Genomic DNA, 24997 nt, shown 5'->3' with positions numbered 1-24997 from the left:
CTGATGGAGTTAATGATACACTCCAATAGAGTTAATTTTAACTCTGATAGAGTTAATTATAAAACACTAGGCTAGTGTTAATATGGCAACACTATGGCAAGTGTTATTTTAACACTGATGAGTGAGGATTATATAAACTCTGGAATAGTGTTAAAATTAACACCCGTAGAGTAAAATTAACACTGGCCGATTTACTGTGTAGAGTATATGAACTCACAAGGAGTATAGCACAACCAAACACAACAAACATCTAGAGGAGATTAACACAACAACACATAACTCAACAATGCTACCCAAGCACTGGCCAAATCTGAGGAAGATAAAGTCATTAATCAGTCTCTTGAATGCAGGATGTGTGTGCCCTTGAGTTGAGAGCAGGTATTTGTGATGATCCTCAACACTAAAGCTGGGCAATGAGGTGCCTATATGGGAGTTGTTGGAGCACTTTAGAAATTGTTTTTCAGAAGACAGTGCAATTATTCATTGAAATGTAGGCTAAAGGAATGCTCAAAACGAATTGCTGGATTAATACGGAAATATGAAAATTCTACTGGAATTTACCTGAACAAGACAGCTAGTCTGGCTTTCACCAGACCCAGCTGCAGGGCGAAAAATAAATTCGCCGGCAGATCAGGCTGGGTTCACCCAGCCTACAAGACAGTCTTAGCCAGAGACCTCAACATAGGAACTATAAACCAAGAAGGTGTAATTCTAGGGGGGAATCTTTTTGTGTAACTCAGATGCGTCACCGCCACTTGCTTCGCTACCATAGTGACAGGAAAACTGAAGGATTAAAACGCTGTTCAGCCAGTTAAGTTAGCTTCTAGGTATTTAACTAGCTCTTTCAGTTGAGCTCTATTGTCTGACACCAGATCACTCTTCCAGGCCAGTGTCATACATGCATGTGGATGGTTCTGCATCGAGTGCTGACTCGCTAGGGAACTGCATTTTGAAGAAAGGCTGGTATCATAACAGGGGGATTTGGGAAAACAAGCTAATCACCATGTCTGCTGCTCAGATTGAGCAAGAGAAGTAAGTTGTGGAGAAAGATTTAGAGAATATTAAGTAAATCAGTTTATATGGGAGAATAGATTCTAGCTAACTGGTAAGGAAGCATAACTCCGAAAGGTTATTGTATTCCATAAATGGAAATGCCAAAGCAATTCTGTCAAATTCACTAACGTTAACGTTAGCATGTCCTAGCTAACACATTAACTTAACATTATGCTTGGCTGACTGGCCGTTTATCCCTCACCTAGATTGGCACGTAGATAGACAATTACTTAAACGTTATCTATTACATTAGGGATGAATTTGAGAAACGTTGTTTTGTTAGAATGAAATACCTTTACATTGCCAGGAATTTCTAGTTACTTTGTCGTTGCCCCTCCAATCCTATCCTCTGTTATGTTGTAACTGTTAGACACATTGATTGGTTAGATTGTAACGTTACGTTAACATTAGACAAACTCCACACGTTTTAGAATTGTAACGTTATACTACTAGCTGTTTTGTTTTTGAATGTTAATGCGAATACAGTTATTAGTCAATGTTAATTAAAGGAGTGGGAATGTTGGGAAATTAACGTTCTAAAGAATATCTGGGTTCATTGAATTCAACATAGAATTTTAGAACCTTCAATTGTTACGGAACTTAGAATGTTCAAAACCTACACCTTTAAGGGTTAATAGTGAGAGGTTGTAGGCAGCCAGTTAATTGTAACTCTCCGTTCACAGTTCCATGGCCAGTTCTAAGTGGCTTGATGCATATTATGATCCTGTGGCGAATCTCTACACCTTTTCGTCTTGTATGGGTAAGCTTTTCTTATGCACACAAGTGTTGCCATCATGATTTTGCTCTTCAGTGCAGTTATATCGATTGTTATTTATTTTTTACAGCTCTAGCTGACTTGCATGGAGATGGCGAGAGCAAGGTATGACTTAGGTGCATCAACAGGTTCAACAGATGTAAAGTAGAGGTGGATTCTGTAACGACCATAAGTTGGCAGTTACAGAGGTAGATTCTGTAACGGCCATAAGAGGTGGTTCTGTTGGGCATAAGTTGGCCGTTAAATCTGTCAGAACCAAACCATGATTAAATGTTGCATATCTAAAGTCATCACTCAGTATCTCTAGTCTTGAGCTATATGTGATGTATCAGAGTAAGGAGTGTTGAAGACTGATGAGTATTGTTGAATGACATATGAATCTCATGGTTTATGTTGTGGGGCTCTCTCTGTGTTGGTTATCTGTCTTCTTTTTGCTGTGCAGCTGGTGGTTGGTGATCTGGGCACAGGTGCGAATAACATGAAGCTGAAGGTGTTCCGTGGCACGGGGTTACTGAGTGAGAACACCCTGCTCGACCTGCCCACCGGCCTGGTGGCCTTCCTCATGGACCAGCACGAGCCCCGCACACCGGCCGTAGCAGTGGCATCGGGCCCTTACATCTACGTGTACAAGAATCTCCGCCCGTACTTCAAGTTCACCCTGCCCTCACTGGAGATCAATGGCCTGGAACAGGATGTGTGGAGTCAAGCCAGGGAGGTCAGTTGGGCTCCATCATAGCCTGGAATGGCCTAATTTTTTCATCATTTTTAAATTGTGACGGCACAAATGGAAAATATAAAATGTTTTCTTTCTTATATTAGACAGGACCTGCAGTATATACAATAAGATTGATTATAAATATAATTGCTATATACAGTATGTATAGTTTAACATCGAAGTTTAGGCTAGTTTAGGTTATAATGTCTCCCTGTCCCTGTCCTTCCTGTGGACTATATATATATCTCTATATATATCGTAATGCTTATGATTTGCCAGATCACAGGATCCAAGAGCTTGAAGGTTTGTATCTGCTGTTTTTGGAAAGTGGTAACATGGTTTTAATATGGCAGCATTCTGGTTAAGGTAGACTATAAATGTGTTATGAATGTTGGTTATAACTGAAAGAATCATCACTCCAGATCTAGATTGTAGATCTGGTTCAAAAGCTTTTTAATGTTATATTCTTTTGTTTGGACTAAAGGTAGGGCTGCTGTTACATCAGTCCGTTAACGCTAGTCCTGCTCAGTTTCATCCAACCTACATGTTCCATGTTGTTCATTTTTGGTCAAATTGGATTCATTGTTGATTTTATTTCTTTTCCGAAGGACATGATTGACACCATGACCCTAAAGGAAATGTTGGAGGGAATAAGGTGGGTTTAACAAAAAGATTTAAACCTGTTTTTATAATGCTCTGCTGTAACATAATTGTTTCCCACTAGTGTTGTCACGATACCAAATTTATCGTTTTGATACAGTAAAATCTCAAGTCCAGGTTCAACTAAATTATAGTACTCGTCACAGATATCACACAATATATCACGCGAACGAGTGGAATCTAAGCGTTCCAATGGTATTAGCGCCAAGTTGCTGTGATAAATGTTTTGCGAGACGCAAAATTAACATTGAATTTACTGTACATGAAATGTAATCATATTTTAATTCTGTAGCCGCTCTGCACTCCCATTACTCTTGGTAAAATATCTCACTTCACTCAACACATGGCAAACCCTATATCACGATAAACAGCAGACCTTACCGAATACGAGGATATAAAACATGACTCTGTACAATAAGTGGTTCCCAAGTAATCCCGTTTTGAAACTGCAACACATTTCCAACTCCAACTCCAACTCCGAGCCGGAATTCTGATGTATTCTAATGTAAACTATTTATGTCAGTACATACATTTTTGTAAATGTCTTAGTCATAGATTATCCCACCATCATGGTTCTTATATAGCCAGATTCCAGACAATTCCACTTACACAGATGTGAATATATATTTCTACTAGCATGCTTCCTGGTGACGTTAATGCAAAAATATATTTTTTTCTTGATATAAAACCTGACGTGTAAATATTATTACATCATAGGCCTACTTTCCCAGATATTGGTAGCCCAAACTGTCCTGAAAAAGGAAAGGAAGATACAGTATATAGCATATATAGATGGCCATTACAATGACCAAGATCAAGATCTTATCTTAGATTAACTAACTGAACGACACCATTGACTACTTCTGCATAATTTCATGGAGTGCTGAAATGTACACTTTTTTGACCATATCTGAAGTGAAACTCAGCCAATATGATTTGTGGTTGGGAACTTATTGCAGTATCATCATAACGAAAGCTTAGGCTACAGCACAAATATTTCAATCCCTAGATAAAAATAAGCAAGTCTAAACTCTGTGATTAAGGGTCTGGCCACAAATAATGTAATGGCCCAACTCGAGGGGTGGCACCAAGCGTGCATTTGAAAATCTCACTGCATGCAATTGGATAACACAATACGACCAATGTTTACTGACTGATTCTGGACTTCCGGCCTATATCAAATACACCGATGTGATTGGCTCCCCGTGATACAAGTGGCAAAAGTAACGTGCATCATTACTCGTTGTCAGAGTGTCTTGCAAAGACAATTCAAATTGTGCTCTTGCGAGAACTCTGGATTTTCCAGGGTATGCAATGATTGCAATGTATGTAAATCAGTGGTTCTCATTCTATAGAATTTTAGTGGTCCTAGTAGGTCCCTTTGGTGCCCTAATGTTAAGTTAACTCTGGGACCCTGATTCCAATACTGAGAACCAATGATGGTATGAAATGCTATCATTTTTTATTTTTTTTGCTGTACAGTAGTAATGATGCTGAATGAGCCAAACAAAACAGCTGTTATACGCTGCAAAATTTTGGTTGGCCCCACCAAATCTCACTCCATGTTTTTTTTGAAAAGTTGACAGCTCTGCAATAGGCCTAAATGACCTAAATCCCATAGCCTAGGTAGGCTAGCAACACACTTGAGAGATGTAAGTGATCAAAACAACTTGATATTAGACTATTATTATGTGTTGCTATGTGGTCACAGCATCACTTAAACTAGCAGCCATGTCTCGCTGTTTATGGCACTACAGCTATATGTGTGTGTGTGTGGGGAGAAAAGACGCACATGCTAGGGGGGGCGGTCACTCTTAAAAGTATTGACACTAATAAAATTAGGTATTGTGACATTTTTAGGGTATTGCGATACTTTTGTAGTATCGGTGCACCAGGCAACACTATTTCCCACTACAAAGCAATGGAAACGCTTTAAATGTACCTTTTGTATTGGCATATGTGCCTATTAACTGACTGTAGCAATATTGAATATGCATATCTGCTCTAATGCGTTGATGTCTGTATTTTAGGGACAAAGCTGAAGTTCCCCTCTCCGTCAGGTCGTTAAGGTAATAAATACCCTTATAAATAAATACAATTTTTAGCATTTACACTCATGCTGATTGGAATATTGTACACTTTGTGACACATCACTTTGTTTGTTTGTTGTGACAGTGTGATTTTCTTTTGACCTGTTGTTGCACGTGGTGTCACAGTGCCTAGTGATTTTCTGTTGGCTGATGGTGAGCGTTGGTGGTTTGAATGTTTTTGACAGGTTTCTTATGCTGGAGCCACAGGACATGGAGGCTTTCGTCAACTTGCACAAAGAGCAGCCCATACGGAGACAGGTGATGAGAAGCAGTTAAATCCAGAATTCAAAATACAATAAACCTCTTTTACAGTGTCCAGGCATCTGGCCTCGCTCAGGTTAAATCCAGAATTCAAAATACAATAAGCCTCTTTTACAGTGTCCAGGCATCTGGCCTCGCTCAGGTTAAATCCAGAATTCAAAATACAATAAGCCTCTTTTACAGTGTCCAGGCATCTGGCCTCGCTCAGGTTAAATCCAGAATTCAAAATACAATAAGCCTCTTTTACAGTGTCCAGGCATCTGGCCTCGCTCAGGTTAAATCCAGAATTCAAAATACAATAAGCCTCTTTTACAGTGTCCAGGCATCTGGCCTCGCTCAGGTTAAATCCAGAATTCAAAATACAATAAGCCTCTTTTACAGTGTCCAGGCATCTGGCCTCGCTCAGGTTAAATCCAGAATTCAAAATACAATAAGCCTCTTTTACAGTGTCCAGGCATCTGGCCTCGCTCAGGTTAAATCTTCTAACCTAAACCTCGGCAAACTTGACAAAGACATTTTGACAAAAAAAAGCTCTACATTTCTAATTAATCTGTTTGTTGACAGAAGACAGCTATGAAGTAGTGATAGCTTTGATATTCCAGCAGAAGTTCGATTACACTGTGACGACCTCCTGTGAAATTGGCAAATTGGACATCTATTAACCTATGTGTGTGTGTGTGTGTGTGTGTGTGTGTGTGTGTGTGTGTGTACGTTGCCAGACGGTCATCACATGCATAGGCACACTGAAGAAGAATATGGCTGATGAGGACGCGGTCAGTTGTCTGGTCATTGGTACAGAGAATAAGGATGTCTTTATTCTGGACCCAGAGGCCTTTACCATCCTCTCCAAGGTGAGTGAGAGATCACACAATCACCCCAACACAGAGATAAGCACCCCCATGCCACACACACACACACACACATACACACATACACACAAACAGGTTGTCTAGGCGATGTAGTGTTAATATTTTATCTCTAGCTGGTGTTCTTTTTAGTCACTTCCTTCTCTGTTCTGTATTTGCCTTTGCATCTTGACAGATGTCCTTGCCAAGTGTGCCTACTATGATGGACGTGACTGGTCAGTTTGATGTCGAGTTCCGCATCACGGTGGCGTGTCGCAACGGAAATATATATATTCTGCGTAGGTGGGTAGTGAAACAGACCATATCCTCCCGATTATGTTTCTCAGGAAAGCCTAAACTTAGCATAAACTGTCTTTCTTTCTCAGCATACCATATATAGACATATTTATGTGCAGAAGATTTAGAAATTCGCGGCTTTCTTGAAAGATAAGATATTTCAGATCTTAAACGTCTTTCTTCAGCTGGTCCAGCAAAGCCCTTCTGAGTCCATATAAGCACATTGAGAGAAGAAAAATGGTAAAACCTAAACAATGACCAAACTCTGTGACTCCGTGAAGTTGACTTGCAGTTTGGCATCACTGGCTCACTGTACGTCTGTGCTTCCTTACAGGGATGCTCCGCAGCCCAAGTACTGCATCGAGCTGTCCGCTCACCCAGTGGGCTTGGTGAGGATGGGGAAGAACGTGGTGGTGGGATGTGCTCAGGAGACCTTGCAAGGTTACACACAGAAGGTACACACACACACACACACACACACACACATACACACATATAAACACATACACACACATACATACACATGCGCGCACACAAATGCCATGATTTCTGGTCATGGTGATTTTTTTCTGAATTCATTCTCACTCATTCCAAAGACATTTTACTTTTCAGTACTCTAAATAGTATTTCCTAAAGAGCGTTTCAGGAAATGAATGTGATTTTTAGTTGGCTTTTCCTCCTCTTAAAGGGGAAGAAGTTATGGACCGTCTACCTGCCTGCCCCAGTGACCACCATGGGGGTGATGGACCTGCCCACGCGGGGTTTTCAGGCTGTGCTGGTGGCCTTGGCCAGCTGCGAGGTGCATGTGTATCGGGACAAAAATCTTGTGAGCACCATCAAAACTCCGGTAGGTGACCCTTCACCCTTCACTGCACTGTGCACAGACACAGTGGCTAGTTCATGTCAGTGCCAAAACACGTTTTCCGAACATTTACATTTACATTTATTCATTTGGCAGATGAGTTTATCCAAAGAGACTTACAGCAATAGATAACATTTAAGCTACAGAACTACAGTTGCAGCATTAGAATAACATGTAAGCTACAGTACAGAGGATACTATAGCTAGGAATTGCCACTGCATCTTACCCTGGAAATCCAGAGTTCTCGAATAATGATGCACATTACTTTTACCCCTTGCATCGCGAGGAACCAATCACATCAGTGTATCTGATATAGGCAGGCCATGAGGCGAGCTAAACAGATGACGACAGCGCTGCAACGAATCAGTCAGTAAACATTGGTCGTAGTGTTATCCAATTGCGTCAAAGTCCGGAATCAGTCAGTAAACATTAGTCGTAATGTTATCCAATTGTGTGCAGTGAGATTTTCAAATGCATGCTTGGTGCCGTCCCTCGAGTTAGGCCATTTTCATTATTCGTGGCCAGACCCTTAATCTTTCTAGATTACCAGGGTCTGGATTTTCCAGGCTAACTGCATCTGGCAATACTTGTACAACCCCAAATCAGAAAAAATTGTGACGGTGTGTAAAATGTGAATAAAAACTGCATGAATTCAAAAGTTTAGGAGGGGGCACGTCACATCTGAACTGGGGAACTTCCCAGTTTGAAGTGGGGGCTTTGGGAGAGCCCCCCACCCAGGAGAATGTTTTGATGTCACTCAACATAGTGAACGCTCTCACTTTGGAGTTTAGAAGTGGGAACCTTCCCACCTTCCAGCTGCATTAAGGCACTACTTGTGCGTATCAGGTGTGTGAGGTGTCAGAAGTGCTAGGAGAGGAGATATTCTTGGAAGAGTTGTGTCTTCAAGACTTTTTTTGAAGATGGAGAGGGACACTTGGCAGATCGTTCAACTATTGCGGGACCACAGATGAAAAACATCTGGATTGCTGTGGGTGTGGGGGCGTCAGTGCCAGACGACGTTCCTTGAAGGAGTGCAGTGGCCGAGGGGTAACATAAGACCTTATGAGAGCACTTAAGTAAGGAGTGCAGTGGCCGAGGGGTAACATAAGTCTTTATGAGAGCACTTAAGTAAGGAGTGCAGTGGCCGAGGGTTAACATAAGTCTTTATGAGAGCACTTAAGTAAGTGGGTAAGTGACCCAGCAATCACTTTCTATGCAAGCATCAGTGACTTGAATTTGATGCGGGCGGCTAAGGGAAGCCAGTGGAGCTCAATGAACAGCGGGGTAACGTGCCCTCTTTGGTTGACTGAAGACCAGACGGGCCGCAGCATTCTGGACCATCTGTATCAGTTTTAGCGCACAAGCAGGAAGGCCTGTGAGGAGTGCGTTGCAGTAGTCAAGGCGTTAGATAACCATGGTCTGTACTAGGAACTGAGTGGTGTGTTGGGTTAGGTACGGTCTGACTGTCCTTATATTGAATAGTGTGAAGCGGTACGACCGTGCGATAGAGGCAACATGGTCAGAGAAGGTTAGCTGGTCATCAATCATGACACCTACAGTAAGTAACATCAATCATGGTACCTTGGTAGGTGACAGAGTGGCAGTTTCAGTTGATGTGGTTATGACACTTCCCACCATTCTACTTTAACCTCCGCCTACACTGCTTGCACATCCTTCTGTGTTTGATAATGTGTATATGCATATAACTAGTTAAAATAGCAATGCTTTACTATATGAGTTACCCCGCTTATCCTACAACATAGAACAAACTTTGCCCTTTTGCAATTTCAGGACGTGGTTACCAGCATTTGCTTCGGTCGTTATGGACGAGAGGATGGTACCTTAATCATGACTACTAAAGGTAGGAAAGAATCCATTAACATTGCACAAACATACATTAACATTGAACTTCCAGAATTTAAAAGCAGAGACTCATTTAACTGCTGTGCGTGTGTGTATGCGTGTGTGTATGCGTGTGTGTGCACGCGTGTGTGTGCACGCGTGTGCACGCGTGTGTGCGCGTGTGTGCGTGTGTGTGTGCATGCGTGTGTGTGTGCATGCGTGTGTGTGTGTGTGCGTGTGTGTGTGTGTGTGTATGCGTGTGTGTGTGTATGTGCGTGCGTGTGTGTGTGTGTGTGTGTGTGTGTGTATGTGCGTGCATGCGTGTGTGTGTGCGTGCGTGTGTGTGTGTGTATGTGTGTGTGTGTGTGTGTATGTGTGCATGTGCACGCATGCATGTGCCCTTTAGGTGGAGGTTTGATTGTGAAGATCCTGAAGAGGACGGCGATGTTTGAGGACAGGGACTCTGCCCCAGGGCCCCCTCTGGCCCAGAGCATCCGCCTCAACGTCCCCAAGAAGACTAAGTTGTATGTGGACCAGACCATGAGGGAGAGGGAGAACGCTGTGGGTATGTCCAGTCAGAGCACTTCCCAGCAATGCACCGTACGTCTGAAGGCAATACTAAAGGAGCTTGCACACTGCTCCAACAAATACCAACAAACTCCAACATTCTAAAGTTGGCAGCTGTTGGAAATTGTCAGTTGGTAGTCTTTAGAATGTTCATGAAACCAACTGTCATGTCAAACTCTTAACGACTCCATCCAACAAACGGCAACAAACACAGACGGCTGGCCCACACTGACCCAGCTGTTGGTGTTTGTTGGAGTTTGTTGCCGTTTGTTGGAGCAGTGTGCAAGCTCCTTAAGCTGGACTAGTAGCCTGAAAAGTTGTGGGTTCAATGTCCAGCTTCCACCGTTGTGACCTTGAGCAACCCCAAGTTGCTCCAGGGACAATGGGCCTTGCAATATAAATTGACATATGTAAGTCGCTTTGGATAGCAGCGTCTGCTAAATGCATAAAGGTAAATATAGGACAAGAGGTGCTGCATGCCATGTAGGAGAGTGTGTTTATAGTTGTAGTAGCGTTTAAGTTTTAATTTTGTCTACTACTTGTGGCTGAGTGGATCCTAGTCTTGACGCGTGTTGATGAGGAGTAGTGAAATGATGAGGAGTGGTGGTTTGTTCCAAGTCGGTCCCTTCTGACCCTTTTATTGTTGACAGTTTGTACATTTTTACAATTATAAATACACTATAAGGCTTTCTATTAAAGTCCAAAAGTCCAAGCTTTAGTCAGCAGAGCAGCACGGTCAAAAGACTGTATGCCCTTCTCAGCCACGCCCACATGCTGCGGCCTACAGCTTTTAAGGTCATCCCCCTGGGGCTCCACCTTCAGCAACCTCCTCCAGGATCCTGTAGGTGGGACAGACAGACCTGTGCCCATACTCAATCCAATCAACCACTCTCACATACATACGCACACAGACATTCACACACATACTTACTCCGGCTAACAAACAAAGAAAATATAAGAATTAACATGAAGCTTAATTTAGCTCCTACAATAGTGAACAGGAAATAAGATTGAGATCATCTGTCGTTTTCTTGCAGTGTAGGGCTGATAGAAAGATGGGCCAGTGCTGAATAGCAGTGCTGGGGTTTCCACCTTCACCTAAATAGCAGTCACTTTTTTGGTAGATGAGGTATATGAGGTCTAACATTTTCCGGTTCAGGTGGAAAATTCATGCAAAACCTTACACCATGCACCAAGTATGTTTTTTTTGCATTACAGCCCCATCTATAGGTTATGTTGTGTGCTATCCATCAATTCTTTGCGTATGTGTAGACTTTTATCTGACAAATTGTGGGTTTCTTACTATGTATTTGTTAGTCTTGCCCAGTACTATTGCTTGTCATTGAGTAATGTGTATAATACTTTTGTTCACTGAACAAGCATTATTGAAAGTAAAAGTTAATTAGTCGCATTTCACAGCATGATTATTTGAAGCTCACTGTGTGGCTATAACACATTTGGTAGGGAAGAACTCCATACATTACAAAGGACACTTTGTCTATCTTTGGTGGTGTTATTGAAAGGAAGAGACCCATAAAGATGCCCTTTTCCCCATAGTTTATATTTTATTGTACCCTTTTGAGCGTGACTTGTCTTGTGTTGTATGTTCTATGTCAAATCCACTCTCTTTGTGGTGTTATTTGCTAAGCAGTGTTGCCCATATGTTTGACCTTCTACTTCTTAATGTTGTGCCTGTGTTGTGTAGCTATGCACAGGGCCTTCCAGATGGACCTGAGCCGCTTGCGTCTGGCGGCAGCGCGGGCCTACGTGAAGGCTCTGGAGTCCAGCCTCGCGCCCATGTCCGCCAGCATCACCGAGCCTCTCAAGATGAACGCAGTGGTGAGCATCAGCACGACACACAGCCAACTCTACAGATCATCTTATCCCAGTCTTATGGCATGCCATGTACTATTATTGGCTTGAGTATTGGCATTGAAAAAAGAAGGTGCCCACTTGACAAGCTTAGTGCAATGGTCACAAAGGCATCTTATTAAGTACTGTTCAGTATCAGTAGGGTGTTTCAAAGCACCCTGATGTTATAATAGTTAGGCATATAATAGTTGTGGTATGAGCACTTGCATGTGACAGTGAGAGCTTTGGGCAATGTGGGAAGTAACCAATAGCGCCATGAACTGAACATCAACAAGATTCCTGGCTCTAACCAGAGTGATAAACCACAGCACATAGTAAACCTGAGGACCTCAGTGTTGATGTGCAGTGCCCTTGGAAATGGCCCGTCTCTCCTCTGTGTGGTCAGGTTCAGGGTTTGGGCCCGTCCTTCAAGCTTACGCTGAACATCCAGAACACAGCTGCCAGCCGCCCCGTCATGAACCTGGTCGTCTGCTTCCTGTTTGACGAGCGCCTCTACAGCATGAAAACGGCCTTCTTCAAGGTAAACCTCCTCCTCTGCCTCAACACAGCTGGCACTCTGCTTTGGAATGAGCCAGGCTACAGGCTAATGGCCGTGTACAGTAGCAATCCTACTTCAGGTCAATGGCAATGTGAATCATGTCGACACGTAGCGTCCAGCCACTGTGTCCTCTTTTGTTTGTTTAGATCCCACTGCTGGTCCCTGGGCTGAACTATCCAATCGACACGTTTGTTGAGTGCCTGACTGACAAAGGCATTTCGGACATCATCAAAGTAAGCCACATATTTAATCTACATATTTATACATATCTTAACACTTACGCCTTAATACATATCTTAACACTGACCTAACGCTTGTGAATGCTCTGTCTATGGAGTAGTGTACGTCTCTTGTGTGTCTGGCACTGACCTGTCTCCCCTTGTGTGCGACTGCAGGTGTTTGTTCTGAGAGAGGGGAAGAGTGCCCCTTTACTGACGGCCCACATCAACATGCCCATTAGCGAGGGTCTGCCTCTCAACTGAAGCGAAGCGAACACACAGGTCAAGACGGTGAGATCAGTTAGCGCACCTGGAGACGCGTTAGCCTTTAGCTACAAGGCTGTCACCAGATGACCCCCATCCCTGTGGATGGAGTGCCCAGCTTGAAGCTGCCCTTTCAGGCCCTCACAGGCTTCCGTAGTGTAGGTGGATATGGGCTGCTTGCCCCGTGAGCAGACAGACAGTGAGCTTTACCTCAGATATGGGACACAGTAGTTTGTATTGAATCCAAAGTGGTTTGTGATGGTGCTAAACCATAGATTATAGATGGCTGGTTACTGAAAAGAAAACAAGAAAACGTGTGTCTTGAATGTATATGTCCAGAGTAGTTATATATTTCTATGTCAAATACACTCTATTTATTATGCTATTTGCGAAGGAGTTTTAAAAGTTTATTCTTGAAGATGTCTAAATTAAAGCTAATTATTCATTACATTTTTTTCTACAGTGAGTTGAGATCATAAGAGAAGCTTTATTTATTTTTTATTGAACAGTTTGTCTCATCACCAGCAGGGAGGGACACAGAGTACATTCCAGAACACTGCAGTGATTTGAACATGATTTGCATATCAAATACCATGATGGTATCAAGCTAAAGCCAAAAAACACACACACACATTGGATATTTTTGTGTTTTTTGAGGTTAATGCTGCATATGATGCACTTTTGCACAGCTAATGCCCCAAAATCATGCTCTTTGGCTTAGCTACATACTTGTGTACATGCACTGTTTACTTGTAACATTCCTCTTTAAATCTGTCTAAATCCGTGAAAAAAGAAAATTGGCAATAAAGGATTTCAGTCACTGAGAAATCAGTACTATCGTTGGTTTGATTTGTCCCAGACAGCTCAAAGGTAACGGTCAGTGGAAATGTAGATGCTTGCATTGGCCAGTTCCGAGAGCAGCACATGTCCCTTTAGCATTGGCCAGTTCTGAGAGCAGCACATGTCCCTTTAGGCAAACATGGTGAGAGAGATCCACTGGAAGAGAAGAGACAGGAAAGACAAGCTGTTCATTAAGCCTTTCAAAGTAAATCTCTGATAGTCTGAAAGCCTTGAGGACAATTACATCATTCCACATCCTCTGATATGACAGCAGATTAATTCAATCAGGGGAAAAAACTTGACTTGATATACAATTCCATATATAATATGACACCAGATGAATACAAATGGTTCAGAAGTGTTCAAATTGTAGCCTTGGAAAACAAAACTGCACCTCAGTCACTCCCGTTCCAAATACATTCTTTGGTGAGAGCATTGTAAAAAGAAGTCATAAAGCCATAGAAGAAGAAGGCCCGCAACAACAAACCTGGGAGAAGTTGAAGGATACCACACCATCAGCATCGGTGTCCATTGTTTTGAAGGTCTCTGGAGAGGCAAAGAATGACAAAGCAAACATTCTTGCATTTCCTTATCAGGCCTCAAAATGACTTGCCTACTTCCATGTAAAACTAAAGAACACAAGGTGTTGTAGATGTGTCCAGTTGGTCAATCGGTGACTAGTACTCACTGAACATAGACTCCAAACGAATCAGGCAAGTGACAAAGTTATCAAAATCCACATTAAGGTCTGGCTTGGCGTAGCGCAGAATGATCAGCTGGAAGAGGTGGTTATTCAACTTGAAACCTGTTGGTCAGAGGAGAGAAGAAACAACAGTTGAGTAGATGTCATTAATGAGCATTGACAGTACTGTCTCCCAGTATCCTCATTGGTATGCTGTACCTGCAGATTCCAGTGCCAGACGCATCTCATAGGAGCTCATGGTGCCAGACTTGTCCAAGTCAAACTTCCTAAATATAGTCTGAGGATTTGGGGGGGGGGTAGTGGAAGAAATTGAAGGTTCCATTCAGTTGAATAAAACAAACTCAAAATAATGATAAATATGGAATTGTATTACTATTCTGTTTTTTAGGGGGTTGATCCTACGCACAAGGTATTTCTTAACTTTCTCCCAGAGCACGTGGAAGTCTGCCAGGCCTAGCTTTCCACTGCCATTAGTCTGGCAGAGAGGAACACAATAAGACATAAATCCAGATGTAAGCAAGTCCATGAAAGATGAACACAAGTGTATGAGGTGCATGTGCATGAATTTAAACGAAAGAGAAGACCACATACGTCCATTAGAGCTATCATACATCGACACGCCTCCTTTCCAAAGCCATCTGTTTTCAGGTCTTTATCTGCAGGGGACATTAACAATTCAAATGTTCAGTAAGGTTTTAGGTACAAAACAAAACAATCAAAGGGTAGTGTACACGATGCAATGTGCTTCCTGAGGAAGACACTTACGTTTGCTTACAACCCTGTTCAAGATCATTTGCAACTTCGATATAGTGATCACCATTTCCTGTTGACAAAAGCATAGTCGTGATACACAGGCATAAGCAGGATCAGAAGATGACACCACTCACTCCCTCACTCCTGGCATCTTCCATGGTCTTACCTGTCCAGCCAGCTGTTTGAAGAGGTTTTTGAAGCCTTCATCAATCTGACTCTCATCAAGCCGCTCCTACAGTGAGGAACACACATTATAAAAAGGGCTACAACACCTTCTGCCCAGGGTATCATAACTTGACTTTCAATTCGAAACATTTCAGCATGAATAATTTAGCATGTTGAAACAGTGAACGTTGAATTGTAGTCTTAAATGGTCTTGATAAAAATGGCCAGTCGAAGAGGCACTAGACAGGGGTAACTGAATTAAGTAGATATGGGTTGTGTGTGTGTGTGTGTGTGTGTGTGTGTAACGTTAAGTTAGCTGTTGGTCAGTCTTTCTGTCTCTCACCTCCTCAGGCAGATCTGCTGTCAGCTCATCGTCTAGCTCTCTAGTCAAACAGAAACACAACATCAAACAGTTTCCTTTTTCCTAGCCATCAAAACCCAGTGTTGTCCTTATCTTTTTGTTCACCCTCCAGGGCGACAAGGGTGAACTGGACCTGTATTTTATCACAGTATGAGCAAAATGTTTCATGTTTCATTTTTAACCTTCCCCTTGGATCCCCAGCAGTAAAACCACTTTAGGTTCCCTCACATACTGGGAGTCGGCCGGTTTCTCCGAGAACACCCTCAGCACAAAGTCTCCTTCCTTCTGGGGTTCGAAGGTGGACGGGACGATGATGTACTCCCCCTCCGGGAGGCAGAAGCGGGAGCTGACCTCGCGCAGGTTGATGAAGAGCTCCGAGCGCGCTTTGGACGCCTGCTTCAGGAAGAAGTCCCGACGCAGGTGCATCCCCGCCTGACCTTTACACTGACCGACCCAGCGGAGAGAAAACACCAGAGGGTCAAAGAGTGTGTGTGAAACAACAACATTGTCCTGTTCATATGAGTCAATACTGTGAGATGTCTGAAAATTAGCTAATAATGCAGAGAAGGCACTGACATACCTCTTCAGGAACCTGTTAGACAAAGAAAAAGGGGTCAATAAATATGATTTTGTCACAATGAACAAGTAGACTTCAGTGATAGTCAAAACATTTTGTTAAGTAGGATGATGTGTAAGTAATATCAATAACGTTCCTACTGAATTTAATTATGGATTCTGCCTTTAAGTTGGGTTAAGTGTAAATTCTACTGTATGTGTTGCCCGCTGCAGAGACCCACGTTCCTCATATATAGCAAATCCAATGGTCTCCATGTCCTTGCCCTCCTGACGTAACCGACGGCGATCCTTCTGCATCAGGGCCACCAGAAAGCTGCAATCTGACTGGCTGTCTGTGTCTGGCTGCGTGAGGGCTATTTTGTACTGAGGATTGATCCAGAATGTTGCTTTGGAACAGGAACACAATGCATGCAACCCATACATCAATCATTAATGTTCATAACTTGTCACTAGTCGTCTGAATACCTTTACATACACAGTATGTCAATTCAATTCCTCTCTATGAGTGACCATCAAACAAACTGACACAGATAAACGTAAAGATGTAGATGTGCAGGGCTAGAGGAGTTGTGTACCTGGGTAATTTCTACATCCTCCAGCGGTGCTGCCCCTTCTCCACTCCCCCGGGTAGAGCACCGTGTTCCACTTCTTCAGCTGACTCACCTGCAGGGCATCTGGTGTCAGATTACAGATCTCCAGGCGACTGAACTCCCGCATAAAGTCACTAAAGGACATCCTGTGTGTGGAGATGGATGTGCGTGAGCTCATCTGAGCTTAGGGGAGAAGGGTGGCCAATGAGAAAACCCCAAAACTGATAACTGACCCACATTCAACAACATGACTGAGACCCACCAGAATTCTCCATCTTCACTACGGTGATGTAGTCTGGACCGGACAGATGGATCAACACTGTTCCACTCCCGTGATCTGAAAAGAACCACAGGTAATGTACTGACACTGACTGTTACCAGTCTTAAAATCCATGGCGTACTCGCCATACACAGCTTGTCCATTCCACAACTCTTTCTTTATCTCTCATCCTCCCTCCATCTCATCCGTCTTTCTTACTCGTCACTCCAGGCTCCTGTCCACTCCACCTCTCCCCAGGGGTTGCGGATGCGTATCAGTTTGGTCAGGCTCCCCTTCAACTCCACCTAAACAGGAAACACCCTCCTCTAAGGGCTCTTTCTCATAGACGCAGCATTTCTTGTCATTTTAACACCGCTACTCTGGAGGTGGGTGGGGTAGAGTTCTCACTCACCTCCTCCACCCCTGTGACAGAGTAGGCGTGGCCCTTCACCAGCTTCTTGAAGGTGACTGCTTCCATGTCAAAGAAGCCAGTGATCTGTGAGCACAGACAGAGAGACAGACATTAGACGGACATCGGACATTTTCTCTGGTTCAGGCAGAGCTGTTGGAGAGTCGAGAGCTTGCTTACGTCGATGGAACAGCCGAGCAGGGAGCCTCTGTCCACCGCTTTCTGGATGATGCTGTAGAGGTTCGGGGGGGCCTTCTTTAGCTCGTACATCTCCGTCACCCCACCGGTGAAGTCTTCGAAGCCCTCAGAGGTGCTGCCACCAGAGAGTGCTTCGTAACAGCCATTCAGCCTGTCACACAAGGTGGAAGTGTTGCTTATGCAGAGGGGCATAATGTTGTCTCAAAGCTGAGAAATAAACAGCTGTTTATCCTAAGCAGCTTAGGATGAAAGGCTCATACAAGAAACTCCTAAATTGTCGCCTTTCTCTTGCCATACTTTGCATAGGCTTTCTCCAGCAGTGCACTCCAGAATTCTGCTCCCTCAGCTGAGTGGACGAACAGCAGCTTTCCGTCCCTCACCGGCAGCCGGTCATCCACCACCACATCCACCCACTCTCCGAACTGCCAGATCTGCAGTGGGCCAAACAGAGAGGGTAACTCGTAACTAGTCAGTCATGACCTCACCTGACCTGACCACCAGGTGGCACAGCTGTACACCAGCAATACCAGGAGTGACAAATAAATCCTCCTTCACTTCAAGTAAACATTAACACACAGTATATTGTCAATTACTATGATTATCAATAATTATTGTGTATATGAATAATCTGTTGTGCAAAGGAGCACACTAAACCATCTGTTGTTTGGTTTAAACTCAACAATCTTCAGGTTAAAATAATAAGGTTCATCTGTCAAGCTGCAATGTTCCCAGCAGTGCAGATATGGAGGAAATGAGCCAACTTCACATGGGAGAGTGACACAGATATGCAGTTTCTAAACGGATGCCAAGACTTTTACTGCACCAGGAGCTGGACAGGCTGCTGCTGTGAGTAATTATTGGTTCTTCCTCCTCAGTGCACTCAGTCCAGCTTACACTGAGCTGAAGTGCAGGGTAGTAATGTTATTACAGTTTTTTCTGATTGCTTAAGCACATTTTGTGTAACTATGACTTTTTTGCAAAACTCTACACACAAATAGGAAAACCTTTCACCCAATCAGCAAAACATTGTAGTTCTCTTGCAAAAGCTAACACACCTTGCTTAACTCTTCACACCTTCATAAAAATGATGTTTTCTTATCAAACAGTAAACACAAGCTATCACAATAATAAGCACACAATGTGCCAACTACACACTGATGGTCTGAATAAAAAACAAATCTGGCTTTTGCTTTCTCTGTGCACAAGGTAGACTATGTCAGTTTGAGGTCATACTTTTGTCATAGTTCTGTAAACATGCAGGGATCCAAACTTCAAGTATTGGTGTTTATTTACAAACATCAAAACAAACACAAGTGTGTTTTTCCAAGTCAAAACACAAAATAGCAATTTCACTGAGACAAAACAAACAGTCTACATCGGGTCGTCTCTCTCAAAATTTCGTCTATCACATGCAATGTCCTAGTCCAAGGCACCGGGAAAAATATATTCTGGAATGACGTATCCAGGCCTGACATGACAATATCCCCACATGTAGACTGTTTTTTTTGTCTGTAAAAGGGCTATTTCTTTCTCTTCTCACTCTTCCTGCTCCCTCCATTGTACCCATTGTACATTACCTGTGCCTTATTTATAGTGCTTAGGCTGATTGCAAAGTGAACTAATTATCTAAAACAGTTTTCACATGAGAAAGTGTGCCAGAGAGTTGGCAAAATAGTGTAAATAATACAGTGGCCATACATGTGTATAGATTTGCCAGGAGTGTGTTGATCATTTGGAAATTGAGTGTAAAGCAGTGAGTTGTGTTTACAGTTCCGCAAAAAGAGTGCTGTGCAGTGAATTGTACCTACAGTTGTGCAAAGTGTGTGTTACAAAATTGCAAACTGAGTGCAAAGCAGTGTTTGTGCTTTTAGTTTTGCGAACTCAGTGAGTGGTTTTGCTAGAAGTATTAATAGTTTTAGAAATTGTGCTATAAGAATCACAGTTGTGTTTAAGCATTCAGAAAAAACTGTAAGACCAAATTTCATTCACTAACACACATGTAATGTAATGGTTATGGTATTTAGCAGACACTTTTGTCCAAAGCGAAAAATTATATCTATTCTTCATTATCTATTTTTTTGTATGTGCCGAACAGTGAAGTAATGCACTATGTGATATTATAGAAAGTGGGTATAAATGTTTAACAGCATGACAAACATAAACTGATTACATCTAGAATACTACAATGCTCGTGGGCAATCCCTGCAGCTTATGTGTTATTCCACCTGCTGACTAAAATGAATTGCTGTCGGTCCGCAGGGAATTTGCTGTCTACTGCAGGTTAGTGTTCATGTTTATCCCTCTCTCTCTCTCTCTCTCTCTCTCTCTCTCTCTCTCTGTCCAGCCGGGTGTGCAACTGTAACACACAGTGCCGCTGGAACTGTGGATATGACTGGAATTTTGCAGACGGGTGCTGGTTGTGCGGCCCTGCCCTAAAGTTCTGTTGGGGCAGAGAGAGGGGAACACGGTGTATAGAGTCATTCAGCTATAAATAAAGCCTTTAAATATAGCAGTAAGCGAGCTGGCTTATATGCAAGAATGGTAACTGAGCAATGGGGAGGGGGATGGGATTAAAGGACTGTGGAAGTCAGTCACCGAGATCAAGATCAGGCAGATCGAAGGAGAAATGGAAATCCTTACGCCGCTTTGAATTTCATACCACACCTGTCAAACTATAAGTTATGGTCTAAACATGGGGGACTGTGCAAGGGTCTTATGGTTTGATTTAATGGAGTCTATACTGCAATAAGAGTAGGGCTGTTTGGGAGATAATGACACGTGGTTGTTATTGGATGAGACAGACATCTATGTATCAGTAAGAGACAATGGAGAGGATGAAGTACAGTACCTGGAAGTGAAATATTCCTGCATAGTCATGGTGGAAGCTCTGTCCATGGGGCACCACCCGATGCAACAAGGGCTCATTCAGGGTAAGGCATGCAATGGCTGCCAGCAACCAGCAGTCACCTGTCAGGGACATGCATCAAAGGCTACTATGAAAGAAATAATAAGGCCACGTATTCCCTGCAGAGCCATACATCTACAAACAGTACTTTGTCATTCGAACCCTTTGCATTCACATTTGGCACTGATTTCCCTACTGAGGATTTGAACGTACCCAGAGCTCCCTGGCAGATGTCTGTGCGAGTAGCACCATCTACGATAAAGTGGGGGTCAGAGCAGAACTCCTGAAGTGCACAGAGAAGACCTATGGGTCAGACAAGCATAGGAGTGACTGGATCATCCCTGCTGACTCTCAACACCCTGAGTTAATGACTGATTGTTTACCCTAACTTCTTGATCCCTAACGTCATCCTCATCATGGACATAGTGCATATTGTCATTTTCCCTAGTTTTCAGTATTTGTACATTAGTAATCAATCATAGACTACTGGAAACTAAATTCCAGCTCAGGTATAAGACTATAAGATTAAAAAAAAGTGCAATGGGAAAAGGAGGACCGGATCTCTCCGGGGTCAGTCACCAAACAGCATTAGTCTCTCACCGTGGGTCTTAGCCACCGGACCCCCTGTGCTTTCGCTGAGCTCGGTCCAAGCTCCTTGAAACCAAGTGAGGAGTGTTTTGCGGGGAAGTAGTCATCCTCAAACAGTCGTTTACTTTGAAGGCACTGAGCTCTCAGGATCTCAAAGTCCTGTCCCAGGAACTTGTGAGCTTTGTTATTCTGGCCCAGACCCTCCGAACGGTCCCTGTCGCTTCGCAAGCGCAAAGCCACTCCCGCAGCAAACACAGGCTCCATCCCTACTACCTAGACTACCCAGTGAAACACGCAGGACCAAAGAGGATGATACAGTTGAATAAGAAATTTAAGACCGAAGTAAAGAAACAGACCAGACCTAACCACAAAAGTGCAGCCTCCAAATTAACCTGACTGCTATCCCAACAAGACCTAGTGTAAGTTGTTGGTAGCTTACAAATGAAACGGGAAAACGTTTTCAAATGACTGTGATCCTACCTTAAATATTGTAAATATGAGTCCTTGAAACAAAGCGCACCTTGGGAATTGGTGAATCCGACTGATCGTCCTGAAGCTATCCCACAGATCCCCCCGATACGTTAGGACAGACTACGTTAAAAAAGCTGGCTGTGCATTTTTTGCACGGCACAGTCACCCATGCCAACTTATTGGCGAAAACGCACAGTAAATTGGGTTGCGTCTTAATATAACAATAAATAAACAAATAAACCATGTACAGTTACGCTAAATCATTACCTCAGTGGAAACCTGAAGCTGCCATTAACCCTTAGAACCCTAAGCTGTTTTTAGGGCATTTTCACTACCTTTATTCATAAGGATTTATTCTGGTCATTGTAAGTGCCACACACATATATTATATATTGTTTTTTTCAGGAGAGTTTAGGCTATTCAGATCTGCCATCATTTCATGTATTAATACTAGCATTGATTTTATTTAGATTTTTAAAGAATTAAAATATAAAAAGTGTATTATAAAAATTCTTATATTTCGACATGTATCTCACCACAGCAAGCTCACAGCTCTACATGCATTTCATGTGTGTGTAGGGCAGACTGTCCTGAATCGGGCAATATAATTGCCATGTTGGAGGGATACTCTGGGGCTGAGCAATTTACAGAAATATTTGCTGTGTGATTTACGGAAATAAATGCCATTTTTTATTTAGTGATGAAAAATGACCTTTCTGCGCTCCATATCTGTGACACGAACTGATCTGACCTGACTTGACCCGAGGTTGCGTGTTAGCCTGCGTGCCTGTGTGTATGCAGTCATAATAATTCTCAACTCTTTACTGCATTGCCATGAACAAAGTAAAGGCAAAAAAGGTGTTTATTTGTTGAACAAATTGGGATGCAATGTGAGCCTTGAATTGGATGCCATGCAGGAATTTGCTAGGATCTCAAAACCGGAATATGAACATGCTTTGCCATAGAGAAACACATGATAGCATTGGATTATAAACATGCTTTGCCACAAGAACAGACAAAAACGTGGGGTAAGTCCAGCTATATGAAGTTATTATTTTGCTGTCACTTCGTCTGTTTTATAACCCAGAAGGATGTACTTGGTATCAAATGATAGCTCTGAGTCTCCTCTTTCATCTGACATGCGTGGCATATCTATGCGATCACGGGTCCGCGAGTAATTCAAACGAGAGTAATGCGTGTGCAGCTTGGTTTGTGTACATGACGTTATTATTTTGCAGTCACTTCGTCTGGTTTTATAAGCCAGAAGGATCGATAAACATGGTACCAATGGATAGCCCTGTGCCCCCTCTTTCATCTGATATGCTTGCCATATCGATGTGATCACGGGTTCGCGAGTAATTCAAACTAGAGTAATGTGTGTGCAGGTGAATGCAGAGAAGTATAGACTGTAAATATGATGCAATTTAATTTAATTTCATGATTTTTTTTAATTTTCATACTTGATCGTACAGACAAGTGTGTAGTCTCGTTGGAAAGCCCCACTTCTGCTCTGTCGTGCAATAAAGGTTTCATCTCGCTGCGATGAACCGTTCTGGAGCAATGTAACAGAGAAGAAAGGGTGTGTTTTTTGACGCACTTTGCGTCAATCGGGTTCTAAGGGTTAACTGTTCATGTACATATTTTGTTGCCCATGCTCATTATATTTTGAGAACAACACTCCCACCTAATGGCTACAACTGGATGTTGTTCCTTGCAGTATGATATGCAGCATTATAACACACATATGTGTACACACACACACACATGTTTGTTGTATGCCTAAAGGTTGTATAAGCGATTTCAGGCCCAACAAAGGCCCAAACATCAAACATAAATTATCACATTCATCTAATCTTTCCTAACGATCCGCTAGCTGTCTGCCCCATAAGCAGAGAGAATGGAAGACTTTGTATTTACACATTCAGTTAGCCTAGAAATCTAGACACGCCCCTAGCTTGTGAGCTCCAGAAATCGAAACTAAATCAGGCCAATGAAATCGTGTATAGAGTCATTAGGTGGGCTTAATGATTGATGTCAGAGTTGCAACATTTGGCTTGAATTCCCTGCTACTTGAAAACAAATAAGATGGATGTTGCTGTTGGCGAACAGTGTGACACGAGTTAAGCTTTTATTAAGTTGGCAAACGTTTGAACTAGCCAACTAGCTCTGCTGGTGGGAAACGCATGGGACTCATAGCGCTGCCGCTGTCCTATTGCGTGCAGAGGGAATTTGAAAGACAACTGATTATCCCGCCCCTCGGACTGAGCACTGCGAACGGTGAGTGTCCAGACCCTACATTTTAATGTGGGTCTGGCTTGTCAGGCTAACATTCAGTCTCACCATTGTGGAATTCATGGCTGCTAATAGTATGACATAAAACAGTAACACAAAAACTGTCTGTACGAGCAAATGTGAAACTGGGTTAGGACAAGAGCCTGAACTGCCGTATAGGTTATAGGTCATGACTTTACTGAAGCTCTGCCTATTTATCTGCTGAGAAGTCGAAGCCGTCCCTCTTACGACAACATACCAAAATTGACCACTGTTTCACAAAACTTCTCAATAGGCGGCAGTTGTGAGATAGGAATGCAACAGTCGGTCACCTGATGTTCTCAGCACACCACCATACCATACCGATTACAGGTAGGCCTATTTAGCAAGTGTGCTATCGATACGTTTGTGACTAAAACCAGTTGCTCGGCATCGTTGTCTGATATTTCAAACGTTAGGCAACGATAAACCATTGGTGTCATTTGAATGCCCCCGACATTATTGCTGCGTAGGAAGGTGTCTGTCCCACAGCTGACAGAGGATAGTCAAACCGCCACTCATGAAATAAATAATTTGAATAAATAAACACACTTTTCTTGCAGAACTTATCTATCACGTGCGCGTGTGCATGAGCGCACGCGCACACACATACGCACAGATCTATAAATAACATTTTACTGTTCAGCTTCTGTTTCATAGATTTCCACAGCTCTACATTTTGTTTGAAACAATCACAAGATCCCAGATTCTCAACTGACGAGTAGGTCAATGAAAGACATGCAGGGGAAAATGAGACAAGAGAAAATGCGGTAATGAAAAACAATTTCTAAAGTGCTTGTAACTAAGACATTGTTTCATAAATTACTGATTTATTAATTTAACAATAAGCACGCGCTACATGACAACAGGCACCAATTAATTATTATAATACTGGCAGAGTCGGTTTACGTGTTAGGTAGGCTAGTGGCTCTACTTCCATTACGGCCCTGCGTATAGGCTACCATAATGAAATCCGCAGCGTGGGTGGCTACTTAAAGTGTTATGATTAT

The 24997-nt window shown here is 42.8% G+C and overlaps 2 protein-coding genes across 3 annotated transcripts; one reads left to right on the top strand and one right to left on the bottom strand.

Annotated features, from left to right (window-relative positions):
- Positions 1-782: 782 nt before the first annotated feature.
- bbs1 (Bardet-Biedl syndrome 1) lies at positions 783-13793 on the top strand. Of its 2 annotated transcripts, XM_076273497.1 has the most exons (17): positions 783-1032; positions 1737-1813; positions 1899-1933; positions 2271-2543; positions 3152-3198; positions 5234-5272; positions 5479-5551; positions 6274-6405; positions 6596-6702; positions 7031-7151; positions 7385-7543; positions 9350-9419; positions 9807-9965; positions 11673-11806; positions 12225-12359; positions 12524-12610; positions 12773-13793. In XM_076273497.1, the coding sequence occupies exons 1-17, from the start codon at positions 899-901 to the stop codon at positions 12857-12859; spliced, it is 1869 nt and encodes a 622-aa protein (XP_076129612.1). In that variant the 5' UTR covers positions 783-898; the 3' UTR covers positions 12860-13793. The 2 variants fall into 2 exon arrangements, with proteins under 2 accessions (XP_076129612.1, XP_076129613.1); XM_076273498.1 differs by lacking the exon at positions 1899-1933.
- On the bottom strand, positions 13748-21798 carry LOC143111293 (calpain-1 catalytic subunit). The gene is made up of 21 exons (XM_076273499.1): positions 21687-21798; positions 21219-21484; positions 20832-20901; positions 20562-20680; positions 18011-18144; positions 17696-17864; positions 17519-17602; positions 17326-17411; positions 17110-17184; positions 16833-16993; positions 16450-16643; positions 15914-16125; positions 15664-15703; positions 15322-15387; positions 15168-15225; positions 14994-15058; positions 14809-14877; positions 14601-14679; positions 14388-14504; positions 14187-14245; positions 13748-13855 (listed from the first exon to the last, which is right to left on the bottom strand). The coding sequence occupies exons 2-21, from the start codon at positions 21468-21470 to the stop codon at positions 13829-13831; spliced, it is 2136 nt and encodes a 711-aa protein (XP_076129614.1). The 5' UTR covers positions 21471-21484; positions 21687-21798; the 3' UTR covers positions 13748-13828.
- Positions 21799-24997: the final 3199 nt, after the last annotated feature.

The sequence above is a fragment of the Alosa pseudoharengus genome, unplaced genomic scaffold, assembly GCF_046254945.1.
Source record: "Alosa pseudoharengus isolate Yale_2024_CS ecotype anadromous, Long Island Sound unplaced genomic scaffold, YU_APseudo_1.1 YU_APseudo_1.1_scf_8, whole genome shotgun sequence".
Lineage (NCBI taxonomy): Eukaryota > Metazoa > Chordata > Actinopteri > Clupeiformes > Clupeidae > Alosa > Alosa pseudoharengus.
Note: the sequence above shows the minus strand (reverse complement) of the source record. Positions and strands in the feature narration are given on the sequence as shown.